The 27,959-nt window shown below is 39.3% G+C and overlaps 1 protein-coding gene across 1 annotated transcript; it reads left to right on the forward strand.

Annotated features, from left to right (window-relative positions):
• The first annotated feature begins 8,183 nt into the window (after positions 1–8,183).
• On the forward strand, positions 8,184–27,523 carry sptlc3 (serine palmitoyltransferase, long chain base subunit 3). Its single transcript, XM_079249462.1, has 12 exons — positions 8,184–8,306; positions 10,401–10,592; positions 11,727–11,881; positions 13,611–13,759; positions 16,536–16,660; positions 17,955–18,048; positions 20,108–20,213; positions 21,345–21,564; positions 24,089–24,215; positions 26,123–26,258; positions 27,180–27,309; positions 27,393–27,523. Exons 1-12 carry the CDS (start codon positions 8,211–8,213, stop codon positions 27,504–27,506), a joined length of 1,644 nt encoding a protein of 547 aa, XP_079105588.1. The 5' UTR covers positions 8,184–8,210; the 3' UTR covers positions 27,507–27,523.
• The last annotated feature ends 436 nt before the right edge of the window (positions 27,524–27,959 follow it).

Below are 27,959 nucleotides of genomic sequence, written 5' to 3' on the forward strand. Positions count from 1 at the left end.
ATACAGAAGAACAAAATCAATAAATAAAAAACGTGGTAAACACAGCAGTACCAAGAGGACTGTTTGTGCCATCCCCAGCTTTGTTATCGCTGTCACTATCTGTTTTTCACACTGGTTAAGCAGCATGCTGCAATAACATGTCCCCTGTTAATTTTACAGTCAATTCCAGAGGCTGCACTCCGCTCGCCTTCCCTTCGCCGTTATTTCCCCCAGGACACCAACATGAGGGGGCTTTGAAAGATGGAAACAAATGAAGGTCAGAAAATAAAATCATAGCTGCTGGAAGGCCAAGACCTCTACTTTATTATGACAATGCACTGCATTGCTAAAATAAAGAAAATCATTCACTGTTGGATGGGTTGTGAAGAGACTTTTTTCCTCTTTAGGAAAAAAAAAAAAAAAATCAGTGAAAGGCTCTTTTTTCACAGGTGATGTGAAAGAATTTCCAATAATAAAAGTGGACATCTTTCAGTTCAGCTACACAGACGGGTGCTAACCCTAGATAAGATGTTTTAAGTGGAAATGCACCCCCCCCCCCCCCAAACTAATGTGACTAATCACTCAGTTCTATGCTTCAGCTGCTTTTTGCCTCCAAACATATTAGTGAAGATGATGATGAGTGACGGGAACTTTTCCATCCCATCTCAATTAACAAGCCAACCTTGTTCCCCCTCAGCATTTAGTACTGTAGCAGAGTTGACATATTCCCGTCAGTCACTCACCTCCAAACCCCCCCCCCCATCTTCATCCTGCACATGGCCCTCCCGCTTTTGCCTTCAAGCTCACAGGCCTGTTGCCACCAGTGTCACAGCCAGCCGACATCACTCTCCTATTTCTTGTTTTTCAATTCCACACCGAGAGATGCTAAATCAAGAGCATGAAATAAAAACAGTCCAGTTTTTCCACTTTAATTCTTTCTTCAAGACAAATCATTTGTATGGAACCATTTTTTGCAAGACTGAATTAAGCTTTTATTGCTTTTTTTACCTGCTTTAGCTAAAACATAATATGCGGCAGACTGGATGTCTTCATTTCTTCTTACTAAGCACAAATAGTACTAGTACTTAAAGTACTAAATTAAAGTTTGTTGTTTCTGCATATCAATTATACTTGTAAAATTTGTATGAAATCTGCCATCTTCACATTGTAGTTAAAATCAAACCTGTTTAGCTCTAAATGGTAGACATGCACCTACGAGTAAGTTATCTAAGTTTATGCCAGACACTTGAGAAATGTTGAGTTAAATTCATCTGTTTGTTTCATTGATTTCTTTTTCATGAGCTTGAAGTGAACCATTAACTTCTTTCTTTGTTCTGGGAGTTTCCTGTAATCGACTTATCCCTCTCCGGGACCATGGACTCTAAAAAGTTCACAAAAAGAGGCAAATTACATAAATATTGCTGTTAAATTTGATGTTTGTTTAAAGCCATAATAGACAGCTGATGTAATAGCTTCTTTAAAAATCCTCTCAGAACTCCACCTGCTGATACAGTCTTCTATGTAATTACATAACCATCTCTCTCCCTAATTTCAAAATTGCCATAATTTCTTGGTTTGCTAGTGTGTGTGTGTGTGTGTGTGTGTGTTCAGATTACATTAATCATTGCATTAGCATGGAACTTAAGAAAAACAAAAGGGACCAGTGTCGACTCTCGCCACGGGTTGCCTCCCAGCAACAAATATAAACACTGCAAAGCAGTGACAAGGAGTCAAAGCTTTGCATAGTTTACCATTCACCTCCAGCTCCAGCTGAACGTGACAGAAACTGTAATATTCCCATTGAGGAAAGGCAAAGTGTTGTAAATGAGTGGAACAGCAGTGTGTTGTAATGTAGATTGATACCCTCATAATACTTGTGCTCTACTAAGCAGGCTTTAAAGAACCCTTCAGCTATCTGTCCCTTGTGCTCATTTTATTTCTCTCTCGTTTTGATTGCATGGTAGACGAGCTCCGAGCACAACTGGTTCCACTTAAAATGTAGACTTACGCAGTAATACACACAGCTGTGTATGAGTCTATAACATGAATCTTACAGTTTTGCTTTATCATTGCTCCATGCTGCATTTTTGCTTTTTTTTTTTCATTCATTCATTCATTCTCCTAACCGCCTAGTCCGATTAAAGGGTCGCGGGAAGCTGGAGCCTACCCTAGCAGTCTTTTGGGTGAAAGGCAGGGTACACCCTGGACAGCTCGCCAGTCCATCGCAGGCTTTATGTTTTTTGTTGATATGGTTTTTTAGTGTCTGGTGCAAAATGCACACGTCTTTTCATTTGTTCCCCAGAAAATGTGGGCAGATTTCATTGTTTGCATCAAAAGTTGTGCCCTGATTTGAAAATAGTTAACTCCGAACAAAAAAACAAGTCATTTCACTTTAACTAAATGGCAGGATTTAATGTTCATTGGTTGAAATTGACAGTGATTTATTGACTCATTTTTTAAAAGACTGCCTTATCTGTTGCTGCTGATTTCTCTGCTGCTGATTTCTCAACAATTAGCAGCTTTTCCTTGCAAAGAAATACTCATCATAAATATGCATGCCTATCATCTGTGATGAATTCACGATTGCTGATAACTCAGCTGGAATCAACACCTTACCAACAACCTCAGCCCCTTTGCAGCATGAAAATGGCTATCTGCTCTGCACTACTATGTCCCATCAGAGAAGACAACATTTTTTCCACCCTATCCTGAGCACAGCAAACTCCCATCTATCCTCCTGGACACATTTGCCCAGCGTGACAATGATTTCACAAATGCCCAGTGTGGGAGGAGAAACCATCCGTTAAAACCAACCCACTGTGGACTATACATCAATTACCCTGAAGCAACGCTTCGAAGCTCACTTCCAGGAGGCCTGGTATCTTTTTTCCCCCCTGCCTGTCCAGTTACCTGGCTAACTGACAACATCAAGGAGATTTAGTACAGAGTCTCAGAGGACCTGGTTGGGACGTTCTCAGTAGATGGGAAACAATAATTACAGCTGAGGGGCGAGGCTTGCTGGGATGCTGGAGTCTTGCAGAGTCTCAGTGTCATAAGGCCAATAGATTCCTTGGAGCTTGGAGGAAATGGTTGCTTCATGGGGTAATTTAAACCGGAAAAGGTAATTTACCGTTTAGTTGTCTGCTTAATGACATAAATCTTAAAATGGCCATTTTTGGACCTTAAATTTGCATTCTGTCTTGCATTGCAGATTTAACACTAAAACTAAGTTTAACTTTAATTGACTTGTGCAAAGAAAGTCAGCAATAGTATCACTGTTTGAAAGCCTCTCATAGTTTTAATAATGTACTTTTAAAATCATCATAATAATGTTTATGTACTACAGGGTGAGTGAAAGTGCAGTGGAAAAACATGGACCGAGGATATACGGTAAGATGATGCCTTCTATAGCCTTTCAGTGGATTACTCACTGTATCTGCAGGACTTAATTGAGGTCAACGTGGACAATGAAGTGCTAACCAAGCAATGTCCACAAAGCCTTTAGTCATGTCTTCAGCACCATTCATTTCCAAGTCCTTTTTCACCATTCTTGTTCCACCCGCCATTATCCTCCTTTATCATTCTGCTGTTCCCTTCCACTTTCATGTTTCAAGCTAAACTGCACCTCTTCCTCTCTTCCTATAAATATCCGTCTCCTCTCTTCTGCTTGTTTCAGAATAGAAACGGAGGAATCTTCCACCCCCTGTGAATCTGAACACCCACTCAAGGTTAGGAGTGCCGCAGCTGCAGAGGCGAATAGATCAAGATTTTAACTGTCACACACCGTGAATTGAGGACATCTACACAGTCCAAAGCATTTATAGCTCACTTTCACATAAAGAAAACAAAAACTAATCCATAAATTTTGTGTTTCCATGTTGCTGTCAAGCTTAACATGGATTTACAAATCATGTTGTTTTATGCCAGTTATTATTAATGGACTAAGAGGCACCCACAGCAGATCAGAAAAGTCTCTCTTTTACAAACCTGATTTTTAAGTTGAACTTCACAAGCTGAGGCATTCAGACAATTTGTCTGACGCAGGGATTAAGTTGATGTTGGACCTTTAAATCAAACACACTGATAACTGTATCCTCTTCACAGTTCATATAAATAAGCGTATTCTAGTTTTCAGCAACATTTGTTCCCATCATGACAATTTGTCTTTCAGGGAAGTCCTTGGATATTTCAGCAAGACCGTGTTAAACCACAGCACGGCTTTGCAGTGAAAGATTCAGATCAGCCTCCAGTTCAGACCTTTCCCCAAAAGAAAACAATTGCTGCATCATGAAATAAATAATCTGGCAATGAAGGAGTATGAAGCAGCTCGATTCATGAAACAAACAAGTTCTGCCGGAGGTTTCCTTCCAGTTAAAAGGGAGTTTTTTCCTTCCCACTGTCACCAGTGTGCTTGCTCAGGATGGGAGATTGGGTTGGAGCTCCAACTCAATCTGTTGGTTTCCTTATAGGCTATTATGAATTGGCTTTCATTATGTTTTTTTTCTGTCTGTAAAGTGTCTTGAGATGGCATTGTCGTGATTTGACGCTATATAAATAAAGTTTAATTGAATTGAAAATTGAATTGAAATGGGACATCATTCCCTTTCTAAAGCTGCTGCAAGTGGTCTCCTTATTTCCCCGAATTCTACAGACAGTTTTAAAGGAAGAGGGGACTTTGCCCAATGAGGGGGTGAAGAAAGGATGTTACCTGTTCCAACTTTGAGTTGAATGAACTAACAGTTTCCTTAAAACGGTAAAATGTCTTACATTTACCATTTGATTTGTTGTTTATGTTCTCATGGGAATAAATATGGATTCATAAGATCTGCAAAACATTGCACTGTGATTTTATTTTAATCTTCAACAGTGCCCAGATGTTTTGGTCTTGGCTGCGGATGTGTTCTGAGACATAAATCACTGCAAGAACAATGCCTAAGTAACAAGCTGTTCATTTAGTCGCAAACTTCTTCTCTGCTGGGATTTCTATTTCCCAGTCTGTGAAGTGGTTTAGTAATTAATAAAGAAAGGTCCTCACATTTTTTTCTTTTTTTTTTTTTATCACCAGGCTCAATATGGCATTGAAAAATAAGGGTTACAATGAATGATCTGAAAGACTGGCACAGGCTGATATAGAAAGTGAAACCCATCTAACAGCCAAATTTAAAGAATTTGAGTTTATTTAATGCAAGACTTAAGTAATAATAAAGTCTGCATGAGGTGTTTGAATCTAAAATGTAAACTTAAGATGACACAGTCAGTACAAAGTCAGTATTTAACTTTTAATATTATTCTCCCCCTCAGTGCTGTCTATGTAGATATTAAAATGAGGTCAGCCAGTCCTGACGAAGAAATTACATGATTTAATGGCACCCCAGGGGAAGTTAAATATAGCGCTGCTTTACAAGTGGCTTCTATGGCATGACAGAAGTTCATCCACAAACAACTCCTCAAATCCTCAATGTACCCTGCTTTAAGTGTTTACACAATGAAATTCCAGTATTTTCCATATGAATATGTCCATCTCTTCAAGAAAAGTGCTGTATTTGCCTGCTTTTCTTTGTAAAGAAAACAAGGTGCTGTGTAAGACGGGAGGAGACTGCTGTCCCTTACACTTCCACAAGATGGCAGGACAACCTACTATCTATTGTTGGCCTCTTATCATAAGTCTTTATTGGTATGAACATCCTGGACTCTACAAAGCATTTGATGAACAAACATAATGTTCTTCTTCTTTAATCAACATCGTAAGAGCGAGAAATCCATGAGGTATATTAATAATTAACAACATTGTGAATGTAAATCTATTAAAAACATGCAAGAAGATCAAATATGGATTATCATTCATTGTGTATTTCAGGAAAACCCATTTAACATGACATCCACATGAAAGCAATGTAGATGGAGATGTCCCACTGGGTGCTGTAGGGAGCTTATTCCCCATATGGACTGTTTCACCATTCATCTGTATTCATGGAAATCTATTTGATTGAGGTTTCAAAATTATTTATCACATATTTGACAGTGTAGAACAATCTTAACTACAGAGATTAGAAGCCTAAGTAAGAAATAAAAAGGATCCTTTCAGGAAATTATGACATCAATCAATATTAAACAGGATACATTTCAAGCAGAGCAGTGGAGTCCAATCTTCAGTCAAACTGTTAGACATGAAATATGCTCACTGAGGTGTAAAAGAGAGAACATCCCTGTGGAAATTAGCTCCATTTTTCTTCTTTTCTTTTTTTTGATCCACCCTGAAGACTGATACACAAAATGACAGCGTGTTTAGCTGCCAGATTAAATCCAAGCTAAAGTTAAACAGAAGAATATTTAAACTGTGAATCTGGAAAATTAAAATGGAAGAAAAACATCTGTGAAACCCAAAATGAGCAGCACTGTCCAGAGTGATGTAGCCTATCAAGCCTGACAGATGTAGGTTACATCAGCTCCCATGGGCAAGCGTGTGGTGAAGAGAAAGAGGAACCAGCTGCTGGTAAACCTCCATTCAAGACTCCAAGTTAAACTAAGAGCTGCGAACACCTTTAAATCACTAAGACTTTCTGCACGCTGTCCTGGATGGAGGCCAGTTTATCCACATTCATCATCAACACTTATTTATTCTTTACCTAACGCACCAAAGTCAGCCTTCCAAGTTATGCAGTAAGCATGTATCAGCCTTCCCACACCCCCCCTCCCTCGCTCCCCCGCCCTCACCCTGCCTCCCATCAGTTTAGAATTATATGACACCTCCAAGCCTGATAAGTTAGCGCAAAGTGAAAGCAGCTCTGAAATGATGGCGGATTACATTTGTCATGCCACAGGATCTTAGTGTTTTCTACAGAAGGGTCACACAACCCATTCTCTAAATTTACACCAGTCTTGCACTTTAAATGAACATTTAAGAACTCTGGACACGTGTCAAAAAACAGCACAATTGCCAACAGTGGTTGGATTTGGAAAAAGAGGAAATGAGGTGTCAATTCAATAGTGGACAGTTGCAAGGGCAAGAGTTTACTAACTATTGTTAACTAGCGTCTTAAAATGATATGAAAATGGAAGATGCAAGACAGATAACATCCGCAAAGAAGCTACAAAGAATGTAATCAGATCATGTGGAAGATATCCTCCAGAAGATTCCTACTCTCATAGTGCAATGTTCTGACATGCACTTGCATTCCAAACTTCCCAAACGTCAGTCCTCTGAGTATTGTCTCTTTATTTTTTTTATTTTTTTTGTCTGTCTGCTTCTCATTATCAGCTTGCAAATGCTTCCCAAGCTAGCCTCTCTAAAAGAAACAGGTCATGTTCAGTGGAGCCAAAAAAAACCCTCATTACACTTCTCATCACACTAGACACTCAAGTGCTATGCATACTTCAGTTTACTGTGTACCCACAAACTAAGTGCACCACGAGACCACAGAGTGGGTGTTGACCTTTTACAAACAAACAACCTCTTTGTGTTTGCCCAAAAAAGGAAAATCTCCAAAATGCTGGTGGACACCGAGCTGTCAACAGCCTCCATATATAAGTGTCTTTTCCAGCCTATTTTGATTTAAATTATGTCAACAACAGTGTGTCTGATTTATGACACTTGAGTAAATCATCCACTAGACAGGTTAACTGCAGTCACTGCACATTCGAATACAATGGCATGCTGCAAAACTGGAAAATCTAACAAAACCAGTAGTTATAAGGTTATAAAAGAGGGTTGTTGGGATGAGCTGGACTTTAACACACATAAACACCTACAGTTTGTCATGAGTTTAAGCTCCTGTGCAAGCAGGCGTCTGCTGTCAGCTTTAGAAGTAACATACCTCGAAGCTGTGAATTCTTTATGATGACATTTTTTTTTTTTTAGACTTTATATGTAAAACAAAAACAAAAAAGAAAAGTTTTACCTTCTTAATATTTTACCTCAATATAAGAAATAAAACAAGGAAAGTAAGATGTCAACATTAACGTGATAAGTAGCATCACATGGGTTTGAACTTTGACTTGTCAAAATGAGGAATAGTCATATTTATACAGAATAGAAAGTGAAAACAGTGAGTTAAATCAATGGTGACTGTCCAGGAGAAGCCTCGACTGCAGCTGCGAATTGCCAAGCATTTCTAAAGAGGCTGAACCGAAACAACAGAAGGAGGAAGTCACCTTTGGAAGTTGAGCAAAGCACACCGGCTATGTAGCCGACCGTTGTAGAGACACACAGTCGCTCGTGCGCTTCTGAGAATATGGCAAGAGCCGCCGACGGAAACTTAAAGCCTCAACTCAACCAGAATGGAGTGAAATGTAATGAAAACGGGAAGAATGGCTATCACAAGAAAGAGGTATGTCTGCGAGGAGCTAATAGGCTAAAATGAAGTTAAGGAAATATGTCATCTAATTCAGACAGCATAAGTGTGCCTGACCTGAGGTGCGGCAAAGTCTTGCCGTGTTAAACGTTTTATCCTCTTTTGGGGGCTTCTTACCTGAGGTGACGTTACTGACGTAGGAAAACTTTGTAAACTTTTGAGATTTCACCGACTGTATCCTGTATAACCCACTCCTTTAATAAGGAAGAGAAATGAAGAAATAAACATCACCCCACACTGAAGAGCAGTGTGCATGTAAATTATTATTAGTGCTTTAACAGCTTCACTGATGTTGTGGATACCCTAATACAAGGCTGGCTAATTCATTTAAAATTATATGAAATAATTAAGGACCCCACCCAAACCTCTTCCTCTTTTACAGTGTAGGATTTATTTACCTAAAAGCAAGGTGCCAGGGGGAGACAGTCGTGCTGCCTTTTACATTGTTAACGTGTATTGATTGATAGGTGAGATGATCAAAATCACCATTTTTAATCCAAATGTTTATTTTAAGCTAACTGTAAACACATGCTATTTTACTTAAGCTGTCACAGCTAGCATAAAAGGTTCGTTCAATTATTTTGTATTTAAGATAGCTACAACTAGCTTAAAATGTGTATGTTGATTTTTATTCAAGCTAGCTACAGCTGCCCTAAAGTTAGTTTAAAGCTAGTACTAGTTAGCTTAGCATTTTATATGATTAACTTTTTAAAAAGTTTAACCTTTAGGTAAAAACCATGCACATTTAGATAAAATGGTATGTTTAGATAATACAATTAAAGTTATTTTTGCCTAAATATCCAGTATAATTTCCCTGTACATGATGGGAGGGATAGATTTATTATAATAGATTTGGTTGCTATATTTAACTTATTAGCATCAACAAGCCAAATTTGATGACCACTACAAAATGGAGACATTTGCAGCACTTGCAAAAGATTATTTTACCTCAAAAACTTCCAAAAGGGAACATGAAAACCCTTTTGTACATGCATGGTTGTTGCAGGTTGTTTAAAACATTAGTTTTATGTGTTATGAGTTACTTCAGCGTGGATCAGGATGTAGCAGTGATTGGTCAGGGATTAATCACCTGTAGTTTAAACAACATCTCTACACACCCAGACTCACTTTATTGTTCCATCAAGCTGAAATTCTGGCTCACAGTTTACATCATGAATTATTTGTAACATTGTGTGCATGAATAATGAATCCAGTGATCTGTTTATTAACTCCAAGTATGGACGTGCTGATCGATATATTTTCTCAGCTGACCAGACTAGCACTTTGGAAGCACTCAGTTCTTGCAATCACTTCCTAAAGAAGAGAAAATCTATCTCAAAAGCTCGTTGCACACTGACTCAGTTGATTAGCCACTTTTCATTCCTTTCCCGTCCCATTTTGCATCTGCTATATTAATCTTGGGTAAGCACATATGCAGAGAGGTGTGTGTTTTGTCTCTGAGTCACCACATTTTCATAATAGTTTAACATTGATCACGTTGAAGCAAGGAATAACTATGCCAAGTTGACCTGTGCAATGACACTATGGCACTTCTTTTTTTACCTCTACTAATATTTTTCTTCCCAAAATTATGGTCTCAATCCTTAGTTTCAATTCTTCTTTTAGAAATCACAGAATAAGCTAATTATGGTCAAAATTACCAGTGCTGAACAGCATTGTTATTTCTTGGAACGGTCTGGCTTTTTTCCACAGTTGCCGTAAGTTAGAAGAAGCCAACAAAGAGACTTTTCTTTGTCTCCTGCAAAGAAGTATTTTTCATTCCTTATCTGTATATCTCACCACTGTTTTTAGTCATACACAAGGATGTCTGCAGCGCAAACTGGCCTTTTTTTGGGTAGAAAGCTGTCAAGCTGGTTTATTCTGAACAAAGGTGTTTAAAAAATTGATCTTTGAACGGTATTATTATGAAACAATACTGTGACTTGCTTTGAATGATGATAATATTACTTTGTGACTTATAGGCCACTGTTTGTCTTCCATTTTCATCCAAAAAAGAAAATATTACATTAAGTTATGTACTCCATCTTATTTGGGCCTGTTATTGAACAGAAAACTACCCCCTCGACTGGCGTCACCTCCAGGCAGAACAATCATGAGTCTTTTGAACAAGCACCCATGTATGTGGCGGTCCTGACATACCTTGGCTTTGGCATTGTCACCCTGTTTGGATACTTCAGAGATTTCCTCAGAGCTGTGGGCTTAGAGAAGTGCCACCTTGCACAGGAGAGAGAGGAACAGAAGGTAGGTTAAACAGTCAGATCGCACAAAGAGATGTTGCAAGCTTACACACATGCACTGGGCGCACACATAAACCAAAAACATTCCCAAAGCATCAATGTATTTTGTTTTCCTCCAATTATTTCAATTTTTCCTTAAGCTCTTCCTCATCTTTCGTGTTTTTGTATGCACTCTAAGGTTGCCATGGGTGAAAGAGAACACCAAAGAGAATATGAGTTGAAGATCTAATTAAATCTCAGAGGATTCAGGCTCTTTCTTTGTTACTCTGATTCAGATTTTACATAAGGTGTTAGCACTGCCATATAAGAGCCTTTGCGTTACCATGGATTTGATTTCTTAAATCCAAAACTGCCATTAAATGTTTGTAGCTTTCAAATTACTTGTGAAGGCCAAATGGATTCCCTTGAAAAAAAAAAAAAAAAAAACTCAGTCTTTTAACCTTTTTGTAAAGTCTGTAGACAAATGCAGTGATGGGAGTGTGTTCCCTGTGTGTTACGGGAGTCACTGACAACATGAAGTCAATGAAAAAGAAGCTTTACTATTTGATATACGGTGATCTAAGTGAGACAAAGTTCTTAAATAATCTCAAAGAAAAGATAACTGTTGTGAAATTTAAAGCATCCCTTTCAGAGGAGATGAAAAAAATGAGAGTGGAAACACATGTTGGTTTTTTTTGTTTTGCATATATATTCAGGTCAGAGCTTGTGGGGGGGTGATCTCAAACATCATCGATGCTTTACAAGGAGGAAAGGCTAAAGAAATGATATGGCTGATAAGTTGTAAGCTATCCTGAAATGTAGCCTTGGTTACCATGGTTTCAGACAGTACGAAAGAAAAATAGTCAGCTGGAGCCGTAGCACTTGATACGGTAACTATCAGAGGACGATTTGAGTGTAAACAGTCATCTCCAGCTAAAACACATGAACACACAAAAATGTTTATTTTACTTGACAGTTATCATCAGTTGCACAATGTGAGGACACGAGGATGAAAACATGAAGACAGCGAGAGAGCAAACTCGATTACCGTTAAAATTGTTGTTTGAATGAGAAGATTTATTTTTATGCAGCTCCTCAAGATATAGAATGTATCCTCATTTTAACTTGGTGTCATTAACTTATTTCTCTTTGTTTTAAGGATTTTGTTCCACTTTATCAAGATTTTGAAAACTTTTACACACGAAACCTGTACATGAGAGTACGAGACAACTGGAACCGTCCAATATGCAGCCTGCCAGGACCCGTCTTTGACCTGATGGAGAGGGTGTCTGATGACTATAACTGGACCTTTAGGTACTGTAACAAAAACATGAAGTGATATATTTTAGGCTCATCATCATTTAATAATTAGATGGAAAAACAGTGACTACTTCGCATGGTGGCACATAAAAAAGTAGTTTGAATGTGATTAGCTTGTTGTATTTGTATTTGAGCATTTAGTGTGATGGAAACTGACCAATCTAATCACATTTAAGACCAGGTGACTTCATAACAAGGCTTGTGGAGTGTCTTTTGTTGGGTGTTGGGGCATTTGCTGGAATAATTCTGAGGTTTGGTGACTTGAACTCGCAAAAGAACCTAAAGATGCTCTGCATCCTGGCACCAGATACTATTAGACACCTCTAAAGGGAATGTTATAGTATGTACATTGTTGGGTTAACAGCATGCAACCAAAAGCATGTTGGATGTAATGTCTTGGCTTGTCAATGTGTACATATCAACTTTATTATGCACGAATGCTTCTCCTGCTTTGAACAGGAGAACAAGTGTTTTCAAACTGTAATTTCTTTCAAGTCGGGATCAAGAGTAGAAAGCCAAGATTTATTTGTTTGTTTGTTTGTTTGTTTGTTTGTTTATTTATTTATTTATTTATTTATATGTCTGTCTGTCTCTCTCTATCTATCTATCTATATCTATATCTATATATATATATATCTATATCTATATATATATATATAAATATATATATATATATATATATATATATTTTTATATATAGATAGATATATATAATATATATATATATAGATATATAAATATATATATATTTATCGATATATCTATATCTATATATATCTATAGCTATTTATTTATATATATATATATACATATATATATATATATATATATATATATATATATATATATATATATATATATATATATATATATATATAATATATTAAATAAATGTGATGATGGTAGCATGAATATTTGTCATAGCAAATTATGGCATATGCAAATACAGTGGTATGTTCCTGGACCACAATTGGTATTCTTCTGCTGCTCAGCAGGGTTATTTTATGAAAAAGAGTATGAGCAGAGCCATGGGGTAGAGAGATGACTTTATGAATCGGTTAAGAGGTAAGCGTGGATTACATGTTTAAAGAGGTTTAATGCTACTGGAAAAGGCAGATATGAGGTAGCCTGCTTGACTTTTTGTGGTGAAGTGTGGTGAATTTGTAAAGTAGTGTCCAGGTTCACATGAGCTGTGAGGAAAAGTGGGTCAGTGATGAAATGGAGAAGTTCTCTTTAAATACTTCAAAATTCAGTGAAAGTACATCCTGGATGGAATGTGCATTTTTGACTAGTTGTGAATTTAGGTGATATTTTCTTCAACTTAATATTTCCAAGAAGTTTTCACCTTATTCTTTTGTCCTTTTATTTCTTTCTGTTTTGCTTTTGCTTTGTCATCGTACTTCTACATTACATGCAAGTACACACACATTTTGCATTATACTGTGATATATTTCTTATATCATAGTATAATGCAACTTAACGTCTCAATTCAGTCTTGTAAATTCATGGAAAAAAGTGTCAAATATCATGAAATGGATATTCAGCATGCATTAACATGAATTCGCATTGTTTGACTGCACTGCATATTTCTGAATAGCATTTAGCATATTTAAATGAATACTCATTACTTTGTCATCATTTCCCTTCGTGTCTACATGTGATTGTGTTTAATAACAACAAAACTAAAGGAAACCTAATGTATTTTTTGGACATGTGCTTGCAGGTTGACTGGGAAGACAATACATAATGTCATCAACATGGGTTCCTACAACTACCTTGGTTTTGCTGAAAACAATGCAGACTTTCTGAAAACTGTGGCAGAGAAAGTGCAGCAGTATGGTGCTGGGGTTTGCAGCACAAGACAGGAAATTGGTGAGTTTGTGGTCAGTGTTTAGTTTTCCATGTAAATGAGGTTACATGTGCCATTTTAAGGTTTAAGGTTGTATACATTACTTAAAGCTCTTATACATGCATCTGTTAAACATGTTCATGTCAGAGCCCAGAAGCACTGAGAGAGTTTAAAAACAAACTGAAAATAAACACCACTTTCCTCATCACATACTATATGCAATCACTTGATTTATTTCTTGCAAATTATTCTGCTCGGATATTTAATTATCTGTCAGCGACACCAATGGTATATGAATTATTCAGCTTTTCTTTAATAATGTACTATGGGCATGAGTTGAGATACATATCAGTCCACGCAGAGAAGTAGTTGGAGCCATGTTATAGCAGGACGTGTAACGTCTTTAAACAACCCTCTGAACATTAAGAAGGATGCAAACAAAATCTATATGGATGTGTTGTAACAGTAAGGATCAGAAACTGGGATCTGATGAATTTTGAATGACGCTTTTATCCTTTGAACTCCAGTGCAGCTTCAGATGGTGATTAAGCGAACATGCGTGAATCTCATATTCTGGCAGAGCAATGTTGCAGTGAAATCTCATAATTGGCAATCAGCTGTGTGTAATTCATCAGAAGATTTGGATGGGCGAACATCAAGGAGCTCACTGTACAAGCCGCACCGGGTGAAGTTTTCTTAAGAAAGAGTAGGTTTGTTTTGTTTTTTTTTACTCTCGGTGAGCGATGTTTAGTACATGACACTTCCTCTGCCTATCAGTGTTATGTCTGCTGAGAGCAGGCTAGTAGAAGCTGAGCTGGAAAATGAACTAAGAGCAAGATGAGTTGATTTCTCACCTTGTGTGATATCAGTAGTTTGACAGAGAAAACCAGGGAAATTGAAGGGCATGCAACGGCTTCTTAGACACGTGTTTGTCAGAGTCCCACTTCTGCACCCTGCCCCACCCACAGCCAAACTCCCAAACCATCCATTATTAATTTATGTGATTAATTTATATGTTTATCTCTCTTTCAAAATTGGGCTGTTTTTGTCTGGGTTTCTAATGTGCATTTCAGATGACTCACCATGAGGGTTAAGGAAAAACAAGCAATGCTCTCATGAGACCACAACATGAGAGAAATAATTGAAGATCCCAGCATCTCTGTAGTAGCAGTGGCGCTGCCATCACCACAACATTTTGTACTGGTGTTGCAAAGATAATCCTCAAAAATCCCATTTTCTTTGAAGCGGTTTCATCATTGCTCTAGTTCATTTATTTATTCATTTATTTATTTATTTAAAATCACAGACATAATTTCAAAAAGCATATATGCTTCATTCTATATGACATAATATTTATTTCTTGTACAAAATGCAATTAGATTGATCGAGGCAGTTGAACTTTAGTTTTCTGGTTCTGCGCGTGTTGTTACCAGCTATCAGAATGTACCACTCGCAAAGAGCCGTGTAAAAGTAGGCACAAAGTGCACCTGAAAGCACACCCTGTTAAACACACATGCCTGATATTAATGGATCATTTTTTAAATAGATAGCTCATTGTATCTACTTGTTCTCCAATCATTAACACACAACCAGGGAGATAATATTTTGAATCACATACGACTGATTCAGTGTAGCTACTAAACAAATAGATGTAAAAAAAAATATGACAGCGTATCAATTAACATACTAGCATTTGTATGTGTGGATGTTAAAACTAAGTGCTAAACCTGTGTAGAGAAACTGGAGAGAAGGTTAATGGTAGAAATGATTAACCTTTTTATGCTGTCTTTTTCTTCCGGACATGTTGTGTAAAAAGAAAAAGAAAAAAAAAAAAAAGAGTCACGTGTACAATAGAAAAGGCGGAAATAATTATGATTTTCATATTTGGGCACCAGGTATTTAATCCTTTCACTGAGTGTCTTTGCTGACAGGAAGTGATCAACCTAATAAGGTGTACGTGTCATTGTTTTTCAGCTTACTCAGCTAAAGAATGTGAGCTTAATCTAAGGTAACGTCTCTAACCTGAAGAGTGTTCAGGCCGGAAGAGAATGCTACTAATGGTTAATTTATCAATAACAAGGTAGAGCGTGCCTACAGAGCCACAGTTGAAGAAAGTGTTCTTTTATAGAGAGCAAATTCCAGTGCAGTCTGATTTAAATAAAGAAAAGCTCCACATGCCAGCAAGGGCTGTAAGCCTGGGTAGTCAAGGAAATGTTTGAATCGATTTAACTTGGCGCAAGGCCTGATGGAAGGCAGTGAATGGGAATCATCATATAGACAGAGCGGCTACACTTCATTACTTTTGTTCCCATCACTCAGTTTGCATTTTATGGAGCTGTCAGAAACATCTATCTTTTCTTTTAATTAAATTCCTTCTTGTCTGGTTACTGGTTTGACTGTAATCACATTTAATGTACAGTATGAATGCAGCATGAATATCAGATTATATTTACTGGGATTCTTTGTCCTTAAAATAATCATTACAGTTAAATTCTTTTCTGAGTAGCTAAGTCGTATAATTGCTAGTTACAGCATCACAGTAAAGATGAGCATATTAATTGTTGGTTTACACTAGGTGCTATGCTAATACATAACAGTACTTAGAGCCAAAAACCAGCAAAAATCATCCTATTAGAGATGCTAGTGTGGGGTGTGTGTTTGGGCTTTTATTAGCACTCATTTATGTCTGTCGTAGCTTGTGATTGAATAACACACCAGCAAGATTTCTGAAGACTAAAGCATTCATCTCTATATGAAGAGGTTCAGTGGTCATGTCATTTTGTGATTTACGCCTTGTAGGTAACCTGAGCATACATGAGGAGTTGGAACAACTTGTGGCTGATTTCCTTGGGGTCGAGTCCTCCATGACCTTTGGGATGGGTTTTGCCACCAACTCTATGAACATTCCAGCACTTGTTGGCAAGGTATGTAGTTTTGCACACTGACTGTTGCACACTGGATAAAATAATTCCTATTTTATTTGAACACAATTGATTTTAATCTAATTAACTCAGCTTTTGCTCCTTTCTTGCCTATTGCCTAAATGAATATTAGCCAGCTAAACTCTGCTGTGAACAACTCTCGACCACCTCGGTTAATTAAAATGATAATTAAACATTACAGTAGCCAGAAGGAGAAGGCTTTGGGCTTATATGGCTGCTCAGACAAAGACAGGCAGGTTTTCTATTAGCAATACTTAAGGGTGTGACTACCCATCCTCTGGCCTCTGGACACACCAGCCTGGCTCATGCACAGGGTCAAAGTAACTGGAGGCAACACAAAGCATGAATATCTGTGATTGGACTGGACAGGAGGAAGGGGAGGTTGGCAGCTTAAGTGATGAGAGCAGGGTCATTTATGCAACTCAAGAGGTGCAGCAGCCCCTCAGGCTGTGGCCTTTATGGTTAACCATGACAGACTGGAGGGGGTGGAGAACCCTCACTGCCAACTCTGTCCATCAGGGACAGGGTGTGCCGGAACAGGCCTTACTGTGCAGGCAGAGACGCATTAGAGTGACAGCTGTTGGTAGACTGGCTACTAGGCCAGCTGGACCCCAGGCCAAGCAGAGCATATCTGTCACCGAGATGGTGTCAACACAACCTCTACAAGTCTTCATTCAAATTAATGCAGTCAAATGCTTAGAGCTTTAGTGTTATATATGCTAATGCTCTGGACAGAAGTTTGTGGTACAACTGAATTAATTTGCATGCTGATTTTTATGGAATATGAAGCACTGTACTCTCTTCGTAAAAACTGCGTCTTCGCTCAGAATTTCATTAGACATCAAAGGAAAGGGGGGGGGGGGGGGGGGGGGGGGGGGGGGGGAGCCTGTGCAGCATATACAGTTTTCTATCTATGGAGGACCTAGACACAGGCCATTTTGATTAAGACATGAATGGGGGCAGAGCAAGAAAAAAAAAAAACGAGCTAACAGCTCAGTGGGTTTGCGAATTCATTTGTGTCACAGCAGATTCTGCAAGGACACGTTGCCAAACAGGATTTTCTTGTTTCTCTGTTGAAACATGTAAAAGAAAAAAAGTAGTCCTTTTAGTGTGCCCATCTCTGTGTGTTATGTGCCATTGTGAACTTCCTCAGCTTATCAATATTCAAATATTACAATAAAACTAACTCAGATTTGGGAGAAATTTCATTTCCAGCCTGCAGATGTTCTGCTATCACTGAAATTAAAGCCTTATGTTTAAAATCAATCATTTCCAGGGTTGTTTGATACTAAGCGATGAGCTCAATCACACATCTCTCATCTTGGGGGCCCGGCTGTCAGGAGCAACTATTCGAGTGTTCAAACATAACAGTAAGTCCTGTAGCTTTCTCATTTGATCATGACTCACGTTGCTTCGCCTTCCAAAAGAAGTATTGCATCATTCAAACTAGTTTTCCAACATCATAGGTGTTGTCAGATTCTCTGAAAGTACCACAAACTTTGTCATGTGAATTTCTGTTGATGAAGTTTCAGTACCTGTGGGCGGTCAGTGTGGTTATTCTTCATTCCAAAGTGTTGCTGTTGTGAGAAGCACTTTACTTTTAGAGCAGTGCAGGATTTGCTGTAAGGAAAGACCTACTTAACATTCCTCATTTAATGCAGTAAATATAAAAGCTTTTAATGAGACAGGCTCTGTTTATGGTCACTATTGTGATGTATGCATAAGCAGCAGAAAAATCAAAACGGGTTTATTATCATAAACTCTTCCTGCTGTGTTAGATCACAGTCTGCTAAGTATAAATAGCGATTCATCCATTGCACATGTAACTGAGGCATCGATGATTCTTGTTTTGTTGTGGGTTTTTTGTTTGTTTTTTTCTCTCAGCAGCAGCACAAACAAGCCAGTCCTCTGGTTGCAAATGTGTCCTGACAGGTACAAGCTCAGTCAGTTATGGGTTATCCAACCAGACCCCAGGGACCTTTCCAAAGGCAAAAAAACCCTCAGGCTCCTGAGCCGCTGACCGCTCCTTGCCCTAAAACTGCTTCACCACTCGTGCTGCTTTATTAGTGCGATATTCAATAAGAGGGTTATAAGATTAAAAGATTAAAAAAGAAAAAGTGGGGTTTTTTTGTAATGTTTATTGGTGCAAGTGCTCTTAGAGAGATCACGTGTGCACTGCATATAAAATGTTTAAGAGGTGTGTCTTGAACAGAGATGGAATTTTGTACTAGTAGGAAGGAAAACTGGTTTGTACAGGCCAGCATGAACGGATCTGACTTTCTCCTGGATGTTCCTCTTGGCACATTTTATTATGATATAAAGCAATGACAGGATTTCGAGTTATGTCATGTTTAAGTTTACGTGTTTATACATTTAATTTGTGCTGAACCAATAGTATTTATGCGCCTTGAGGTCACAGAAAAGATGAGATAATATCCTCCCATTTTATAGATATTCATAACTGTACACACATCTTACGTGGAGGTGAAGATAACCATACAGACATACAATATCTTAAATCAGGTCACGGCTTATCTAAAGGAGCAGCTCAGCTGTGAAAGAATTTACCCCCTTATTCTTGTTTGCGGCCCTTTACCCAGATATTGGTAATAAAAGATTTTTAAAAAAAACAAAAAAAAAAAACAGATGGTTTGTTCCCTGAAGCTCCAATAAAGGATATTACCAGCAGAGCCTCTGCTGCCTCTTATCAAAACCTGCTTTTGTGTTGAGGTGGTGATATCAATCATCTAAACGGATTATTAGCTGTGACAGGTTTCTTTGCTGCAATGACAGGAAACAGTTGAATTGTATTCATACTTTAAATACTATTAAATAACTACCACAGCTAGTCAATACTGCCACCTGCTGGTGAGTAGCGGAAGCTCATGACTGATGCTTGTGTTGTAAAGCTTAAAGGCTTTGCAGCTTAAATTATCAAGCCGATTTTTAACAGTGCTGAAAACACTGCACACATGTTTGAAAAAGCCCTTATTAAATTAGCTCGCTTTGCAGTTTTATCTGATAGACGTTGCAGGTGCCTGAGAACAGATGGTTTTACTGTTATCAGTTTGTAGAGGGTGTTTCTGTCAAATCAAGTAGTGTCCTGTTTGCTCTGTGAACGGCTTTGTTCTGTAGAAATTGTTGCGGCATGTCTAACTATTTGTTTAGTGTTGGTGTTCCCTGCAAGATACAATGTTATTATTGCTTCTCTCTTCTGAATTGTATTTTTTATCACTCATTGTGGAGCTGTTTGAGACTCTGATATACTTTTATAGTCTATTGTTGCAGACATACCACAAGTTGTTTGAAATGTATTTACACAAATAAGCTATTGACTGATTTTCTTTTTATTTATTTTTTTATTTTTTTATTTAGTGTTATTCCCTCATTCTTCTGTGCTACGTGTTTGTGTGTGTCTATCTGTGTCAGACATGCACAGTCTGGAGAAGATGCTCAAAGAGGCGGTTTGCTCAGGGCAGCCTCGAACACACAGGCCCTGGAAAAAAATCCTGATCGTGGTGGAAGGCATCTACAGGTCAGGATAAAAGACATACGCAGTTACTCTGTTACACACATGTCTACTCAGTTTGATCAGATTTTGTATTCATGAGCTTTTAGGTGGTCTTTGGTATGATTTTGCACAGTCAGACTAAGGTAGAAATCTTTCCACATAAGCTGAGGTAAATTTGGGCTTCGCAGCCCTTTCATTTCCTACCCATTGAATAATAGATTGTACGTGTGTGTGCTTGCAAGTGGGTGCATGCTTGTGTGGGTAGCATTTGATTACCAAGGAGAGGGGAAACGTATTGTGTGTCTCTCCTGGCAGTGAGTTATCCAGGGTCTTAGTGACCCTCTCCATCTGCTCATTAGCTCCAAATCAGGGCCAAATGGAGCCACTGAGATTGACTTGGCTACACCCCCAACTCCAACTGTTTATCACAGCCATTTCTTCTCCTTCTCTCTCGCTTCGCTTTGCCCTCACTTGCATGGACGCTACATTTCAGTTAATCTACTTTAATATATGACACTGTCAGGTTGACTTTATTGTTTTATGACAATTTTTTATCTATTAAAAAGAAAGCCTACAGCCTGAGCGCCAGTGTTAGTAAAATTATTAGTTCCACAGCACACGGCAAAATTAATTCCACTTTATCAGGCCGCCTTTATCAGGTAATAATGTATAATGTCAACCTCAGACATCAGAGCCAAATGACGCCTTTCAGGAGAGCTCTGGAAGAATAAATGCTCCATCTATCACATTCCTGCAACTTCAAAAGGGCCGGATAAGCATGCTTTAGCTGTATCCCGGCCTTGCCTTTGATGTCCACAACGGTTTTGGTTCAACTCTGTCTTGCAGACGTTCTCACCCATAGGAAGTATAGCAGGTCAATGATTGCTCCATTCCCCAGCTGTATAATCACTCATCCTGCCTGTTTGTAGCCTTAAAAGGTTTGCATCAGAGAGGAAGAATGAAATGAGAGAAAGGTGGGACTGAAGGAAAAGAGGCCAACCAAGAGATTCTCAGAAAACTTAAGCTGTCAAATTATGTAATAAGATGCAATCGGAAAATGTGTAGATGCTCTCCACAGGACAGTTTCCTTTGGTTTCCAACAGTGAAACATTTTTACCTGTTCACCCATTTTTAACTATGATTTTCTGTCTCTAGCATGGAGGGCTCCGTGGGTCGCCTCCCTGAAATCATTAGTCTGAAGAAAAAGTACAAAGCGTATCTGTACCTGGATGAAGCCCACAGTATCGGAGCGGTGGGGCCATCTGGGAAGGGTGTGACTGAGCTGTTTAATGTGAACCCAGCGGATGTGGACGTGATGATGGGGACTTTCACAAAGAGCTTTGGGGCTGCTGGAGGCTATATCGCAGGAAAAAAGGTTGCAATGGATTTTAACATTCTGTGTTATAGCTATTTCTCTATTTATATTATCAGTTGTCAACATTTATGCATTTCTTTTACTGTTTTCTCTACGAATTTATCAAGTATATAAAACTATATGTCATTGTTCTCAAAGAAGGCCTGTAAAGAGCAGTTTTACTTCCTTGTAAATAGTCTGCAGTATAGAACCGGGCAGGCTGGTCTGGTTATTTGTATAGCATCATTTAAAGTGCTGTACATAAACCAATACACACGAGAAACAAAACACAATTTAATAAAACAAATAGGATTTTCTGAGAGTCAGTTCCAGAGAGGGAGCTGACAAACAGCATTGCTTCACAGCACCAACAGGACATTCAGACATTGCAGCGCTCTCACCATATATCACTGTCTCAATACACAGCCAGGCCTGTGTTGTGTTGCAGCGAAAAGAGACTACTACAAACACAGACTGAGACAAAAGTGTGTTTTCTTCCACTAAAAATTGTCATCATCCATCATCACTGTTTTTGTTGCTTTTAGCGCACAGATGAAAGCGGGAAACACTCCAGTAGACTTGTTCATTCTCCAGTCAAGCAGACTAGTCACGTTTATATGCAACAATGATCCTCCTGAGCCTGCATGGGGTCACCGTGGATTTACAGATAGATATGTAGAACTCATCATATTGAAATGTTTCCACTAGCCACTGGTGACCACTGCAGACAATCAAATAACCGAGCTCTTTGATACTTTCTTGACATTTAAATTACTTGGAAAGCGGTGTCTAACAGGATTAAAGCAAAATTAAACACATCATGCAAAGTGCTTTAAACCTACTTTTGTATATTTAGAAATATTGGAAGTTTCTATTGGGGCGGGTGTGTTTGTAAATATGAATCAGGGAGCTGATGCACTCCATCACTAACCACCTCATGTGTCCAGCAAATGTTCACCAAGCTGTAACTTTGTGCCTTTTTAATTCCTTTTTACTCCATTAAAAAGTACACTTAAGTACATAACCACACTGGTTTTGTGGCAGTTGATTAAAAAGCAACAGAGGAAACTGAATGTTGTTTGAATTAGGTAGCGAGAAGGGGACCCTTCCTTCCTGCCTGTTCGCTCCGTCCTGCTCTGCCTTAATAAGAAGGTAAAGCTGGCGGAGGGCCAGCCCCTTCTTGTGGCAGGCATCGGAACTGCGCCCCAGATTTAACAGGATGACTTTTAACAAGCATGACAATGTTTGAAGTATGAACACGCTGCCTGGTTTGACAGCTGGTTGTAGTAAAACTCCTGAAAGAAAAAGGCAGGAAAAGAAAGAGAAACCCTTAAGATTTGACGTATTTGTTGTTGTGGCAAAGTCCCTCAAATCCTGCATTAGGTGGATTCGGGTTTACCAACAAAAGACTCTGCAGATGTGTTCTGGAAAACATTCATGTTACGGCTATTTTATGAGAGCACCAGAAATAAGTAAGCCAATAAACCCCCCCCCCCCTCCCCAAGCACCTTCTAATTCACTTCAACGTTGCATATGGAGGCTATAATAACCGAATTAACCCTATTCTCAAAACCTAACTAAATAGGAATTATACAGACTATTAAATAAATCTGTGAAGAGCCAAGTATGTACAAGTGTGCACTCCGTTTGGAAACCACTTCCATTCTGTGGCTTTTTGAACTTGTAGTCCACAGCAGCGCCGTGACCACTGTGTGGCTTTGGCAGCACTCCGACATGTCGCTCCATGCCCCAGGCATGAGATGGATTTCGGACATGTTGTCTTAACTAGCTTATCTTGGTTGCGCTGAAATCCTGCAGAACCACAAAGCTGTGAAAATCTCCTGCCTTAAATGACAGCAGATATCAGGTTCTTCCAGGGTTTCTATCCTACATTTTGAGTATTTCCACAAAAAAAAAAAAAAACTCCCTTCCCCTCATGTGCTTGAGGGAGCAACCGCTCCCGCCCAGTGGGGACAGATGGTGGTGAGTGGAAATGGTGGCCAGACATCATCTCCGGCTATGTGTCATCACCCTGCACCCGCTCGCCACCACTGAGCAGCAGCACATCACAGCTCCAAACCTCAGACCTCTCACACACATGTGTTCTAGGACACGTGACCAAAAGACTTCCCTGAAATGTTGCTTCTCTCTTGTCAACCACTGGCAAATTTAATCTCCTGCTGACATTTCGGCATAATGAGCATGACAATCCTCATTCTGGCTCATTTTGTCATTGGTTCTTTCTCAAACTAGAGAGCCAGCTCCCTCTGAGTGGGAGGTGGGCAAGAATCCCGAGCTATGTTTCACTCCATGCCAAGATAGTCATAGTGACAGAAAAATGACCTGAGGTATTTTAATTGCTGCTCAGGTGTTGAGCATGCATGAGCGCTCTCTAGTGGTGCAAAAACACAAGTGCAGGTTTTGCTGCATGTGAGACGTGAAACGAAACGTTTATATCTGTCAGTGCAGAAAGTTTTTTTTTTTTTTTTTTACTGTTTTGATGTAACTGTAGAAACATTTATCTGATGTCTGTGTAACTCTACAGGAGCTGGTAGACTACCTGCGTTGTCATTCTCACAGTGCCATGTATGCCTCAGCCATGTCCCCTGCTGTCACCGAGCAAATCATTCGTGCTATGAAGTGCATCATGGGAAAAGACTGGAGGACAGAAGGTAAGAATCCATGCTCATACTGGGAATCTCTCCAATGAATGATGTGTATTGATGTTTGTGTGTCCATTCCTGATCAAAACTAGGAAGATTTTCATGAAATGTGGTGGGGAGGTGGAGCTTGAGCAAAGGAGAAACGACCTACATTTTGGATTAGAGCTTTAATTTTGTTAGTTGTGATCATTTTGTGACAAGACAATCGATCGCGGTGAAGGTCTGTGCTTTCATTAAACAACTATCCACAGACTGCACATGTCAAATGCTCTTTACATTGACAAATATGTCTGGTTTAGACAGTTTTTTTTGTTGTTGTTTTTTTCTTTTGTTTTTTTTTACATTATCATGGAAACAACAGCAAACTAAATCCAGAGAACAATGCCAGTGTTAACATTAGGAGCAAGACCTGCAGGAAAATACAAACAGCTGCTTGGTCAGAAAATGTGGAAACAATTACAGAGGTCTGCAGTGGTAAGGAAAGGGGAGTCATGCAGACCCGGAGCATTTTCATGTGTGTGCTGAGAGGAATGCTGTTCTGCTGAAAAGTTACTGCTTTAATGGCATGAGACACAAGGCCAGGGAAGAGGTTGTTCCTCCACCAGTCACAGTCCCAACAACACCAAGTCTTAAGTTGTACCTCTGGTAACTGATGCATCACTAAAAGGATGAGTTTGTCTCGTGATGATGAGTACCTGACACATGTTTGTGGAACCTACGGCATGCATCATGGGAGGAAAAATAGGCAGCTATGCTGTGTGGCTCGTGAAAAGGAATTTGTCTGGGCCCGTGTGCTGTAAAGGGTTAATCAGCATGAGGACTAAAGCTGAGTGTGTTATGGTTGAGGTGTATTGAGGGTTCATGCAGAGATGAGTAACGTTCATCTGGCTCTGCACCAGACATGCTTTGCATCTGACGTAGCTCAGTAAAATAGCTGTTGTGGAAAAATCACTTTCGACCTGTCTTACAGAGAGACGGCAACACAGCAAACACAGCAGGCTCGCAAAACCTCGGCTCCGTCGTCCATCAGGACACTAAAACACCTCGCTGTGACAAGAAACTGTTTGAATATCTGCCTGATAAGACTTTCCATGTTTTTTTCCTCTTAGCCTGCCTCTGTCTTCATCTATCGCTTTGATGTTGAATTTTGCATCACGCTGATGAACAGCAACATCCACACCGTCTCATATTTGATGATTTGTGTGTCTGGCAGCGGGTTTTTGACCTCCATGACCTCTATCTTAGCAGAGAGGAACAATTTACAAAATGGGGGCCTTTGCTTTTTTGGCAGATGTCCGAATGTTATGTTTTTTTCCCCCGCCTCCCCTCCTTCACTCTCTCTTGCTTTGCCGAGATAAGGGGATTTAAAGTGTTCTCTTACATCTCTTTGAAAGAACTGCCAATCTCTTCCCAGGTAGAAACAGAGCTGTGTTCCAAGGCCGGGCCATGCCATGCCAAGCAAAGCAAGCAGGCGCCCCAGTGATTCACATTGTTGGGAATCACAGGGGGTCGGCAGATCACGCTGCCTCTGCTGCCTTTGATGTGTTTTCCCGTGTGTTCATCTGAAACGCTGTACATTAAGCATTATTTATAGTCACTTTCCGTCATGGCTAAGCTTCAGTGGCAGTGTGCAAAAACCATCATAGCTAATTTGTGAGCCCTCATTTTGGCAATAAACGTGTATACTGCGCTGTCAGTCTGACTAAATGAACCATCTGTTGCTGCAGCTGAGTTGTAATCATGAGGGACTTCACAGTGGAGGTTACTATGGCCCAGATGGAGGTGCGGGGCTCAAAATGAGATGCCATTGCAAAAAAACAAGCACTACATAAGCTAACGCTGCTCCCTGGGGGGGGGGGGGGGGTGTAAATTGTTGCTTTTACTCATGTACATCTGGTGCTGTTTTTTAATTGGAGGCATTAGACGGATCCGCCAACTGGCAGAGAACACCAGGTACTTCAGGGCCAAGCTGAAGGAGATGGGCTTCATCATCTACGGCAACGATGACTCACCTGTAGTGCCGGTTCTGCTCTACATGCCAGCCAAAGTGGTGTAAGTGCACTTCAACTCTCACCTACAGTAGGAAAGGGAAATAATACGGATTTTCATTGTGCTCCAACTTGTTCGGAAACGGTAAACGTTAACCTTCCCTTGTCACAAGCAATTTCAGCTCGGCTCACTGTTTATCATCTCTAATAGATTTGGATGGAGGTCATTTTACTTTACTCTAAAGTTTTCCAAGAATCAGCAGAGAGTAGAACAATGCAGCCTGTAACCACTTAAGAGGCAACATCAGGTATTGATTAGACATAACTGTAGATTATTTGAGCCGCTCAGGTATATAATCCATTAGGTATTAAGTGTCTTTCAGTGCTAGTCAAAGCTGATGATCATGAAAGAGTTGATCAGTAATGTGCCGTAACCTCAGATCTTACATTAGTCTGGTAGAATGAGCATCACGTTTTACCAGCAGGACATATTATTTGGAGAAAAAGAGTTACTCTGCTTGTTAAAATATGCTTTTTATGGTTATCAGGATTTTAACTATTAAACAGTCAGTCTGAGGCCCAAATGGAAGTAATGTTTCTGCTGATACCAACGAAAGAATGAACCTGAAATGATCATTAGATACTTAAACCACACATATGAGCTGAATGATTCAGGATTTGAGAGTAATGTGATTTAATGAGGCAAAGCAGAACAACGCTTCCTGCTATTGTGGAGACTTCTGATTTGAAATTGTTAAAATGTCTCATTTTGCTCCGTAGTTTTGTTGAACTCAGACATGAACCTAAAGGTCCAGGTAGAATTCTCTTCTCAGTCATGGTTTGCATCAATGCATGGCTTGGATTAAACATTCACTACTGTAACTAGGTTGCATTGTGGCGGCTTTTTTATGAGTTTTACATAGAAACAACTTAAGGTGTTTGGTAATTTAACCTAAGGGCTAATTCTTTCCTTGTTTCAAACCAGGGCTTTTGCTCGGGAAATGCTAAAGAGGAAAATAGGAGTGGTTGTTGTTGGCTTTCCAGCCACACCGATTACAGAGGCCCGGGCTCGCTTTTGCGTGTCCGCAGCGCACACTAGAGAAATGCTGAACCAGGTGAGCACAGAAAAGAATAACAACTTTTTTGTCTCCTTCATAAAAAATCCAGGTCAGGTACTGAGTGTTTCTGTCTGTCCCAGGTGCTGCACCATATGAATGAGGTGGGGGATCTTCTGTGCCTGAAGTTCTCCCGGCTGAAGCGTTCTTCCCTGCCTGACCTCTGCGACGAGACAGACTTTGAGCTGGACAGTTAATTTGACCCTTGACACCCGAACTTCCCAGTGTCAAAACTAAACGTCCTGTAAACTCATAAACACGCTTTGTGACGTAACACCTTTACCTTAAAACAGAGGTGGGACCAAAAGTTTGGCAGCTGCTTTTTAAGTGTTTGTAACAAAGTTTAATTCAATTTAATTTTTTTTTTTTTTTTTTTTTTTTTGCTTCTTAAAAAGAAACTACATGCCTTTCTTAAACATGACTACTTTTTACTTTTATTTATGAATGCTTATGAGAAATTATTTGCACACACATTTTGCTGCACAGTTACAACCTCAGGTAATTTGTAGAGTATTGTGTTTATGCCACTTTTGAGATAAATCCCACATTGTCAGCTCGGTTTATGAGATAAGCTCCTATGCAGTTACATTTGAAGACAGTTTTGAGAATTTTAGCTCAGAGGAGAGCTTGCATTTTTTACACCGTTGTGT

The sequence above is a fragment of the Telmatherina bonti genome, assembly GCF_933228915.1.
Source record: "Telmatherina bonti genome assembly, chromosome: 11".
Taxonomy (NCBI): Eukaryota; Metazoa; Chordata; class Actinopteri; order Atheriniformes; family Telmatherinidae; genus Telmatherina; species Telmatherina bonti.

Coding starts and splice junctions, on each gene's coding strand:
- sptlc3 (XM_079249462.1), top strand. CDS start 8,211: ATGGCAAGAGCCGCCGACGGAAACTTAAAGCCTCAACTCAACCAGAAT. Junction 20,214..21,344: donor GTGGTGGAAGGCATCTACAG/GTCAGGATAAAA, acceptor TTCTGTCTCTAG/CATGGAGGGCTCCGTGGGTC. Junction 26,259..27,179: donor TACATGCCAGCCAAAGTGGT/GTAAGTGCACTT, acceptor GTTTCAAACCAG/GGCTTTTGCTCGGGAAATGC.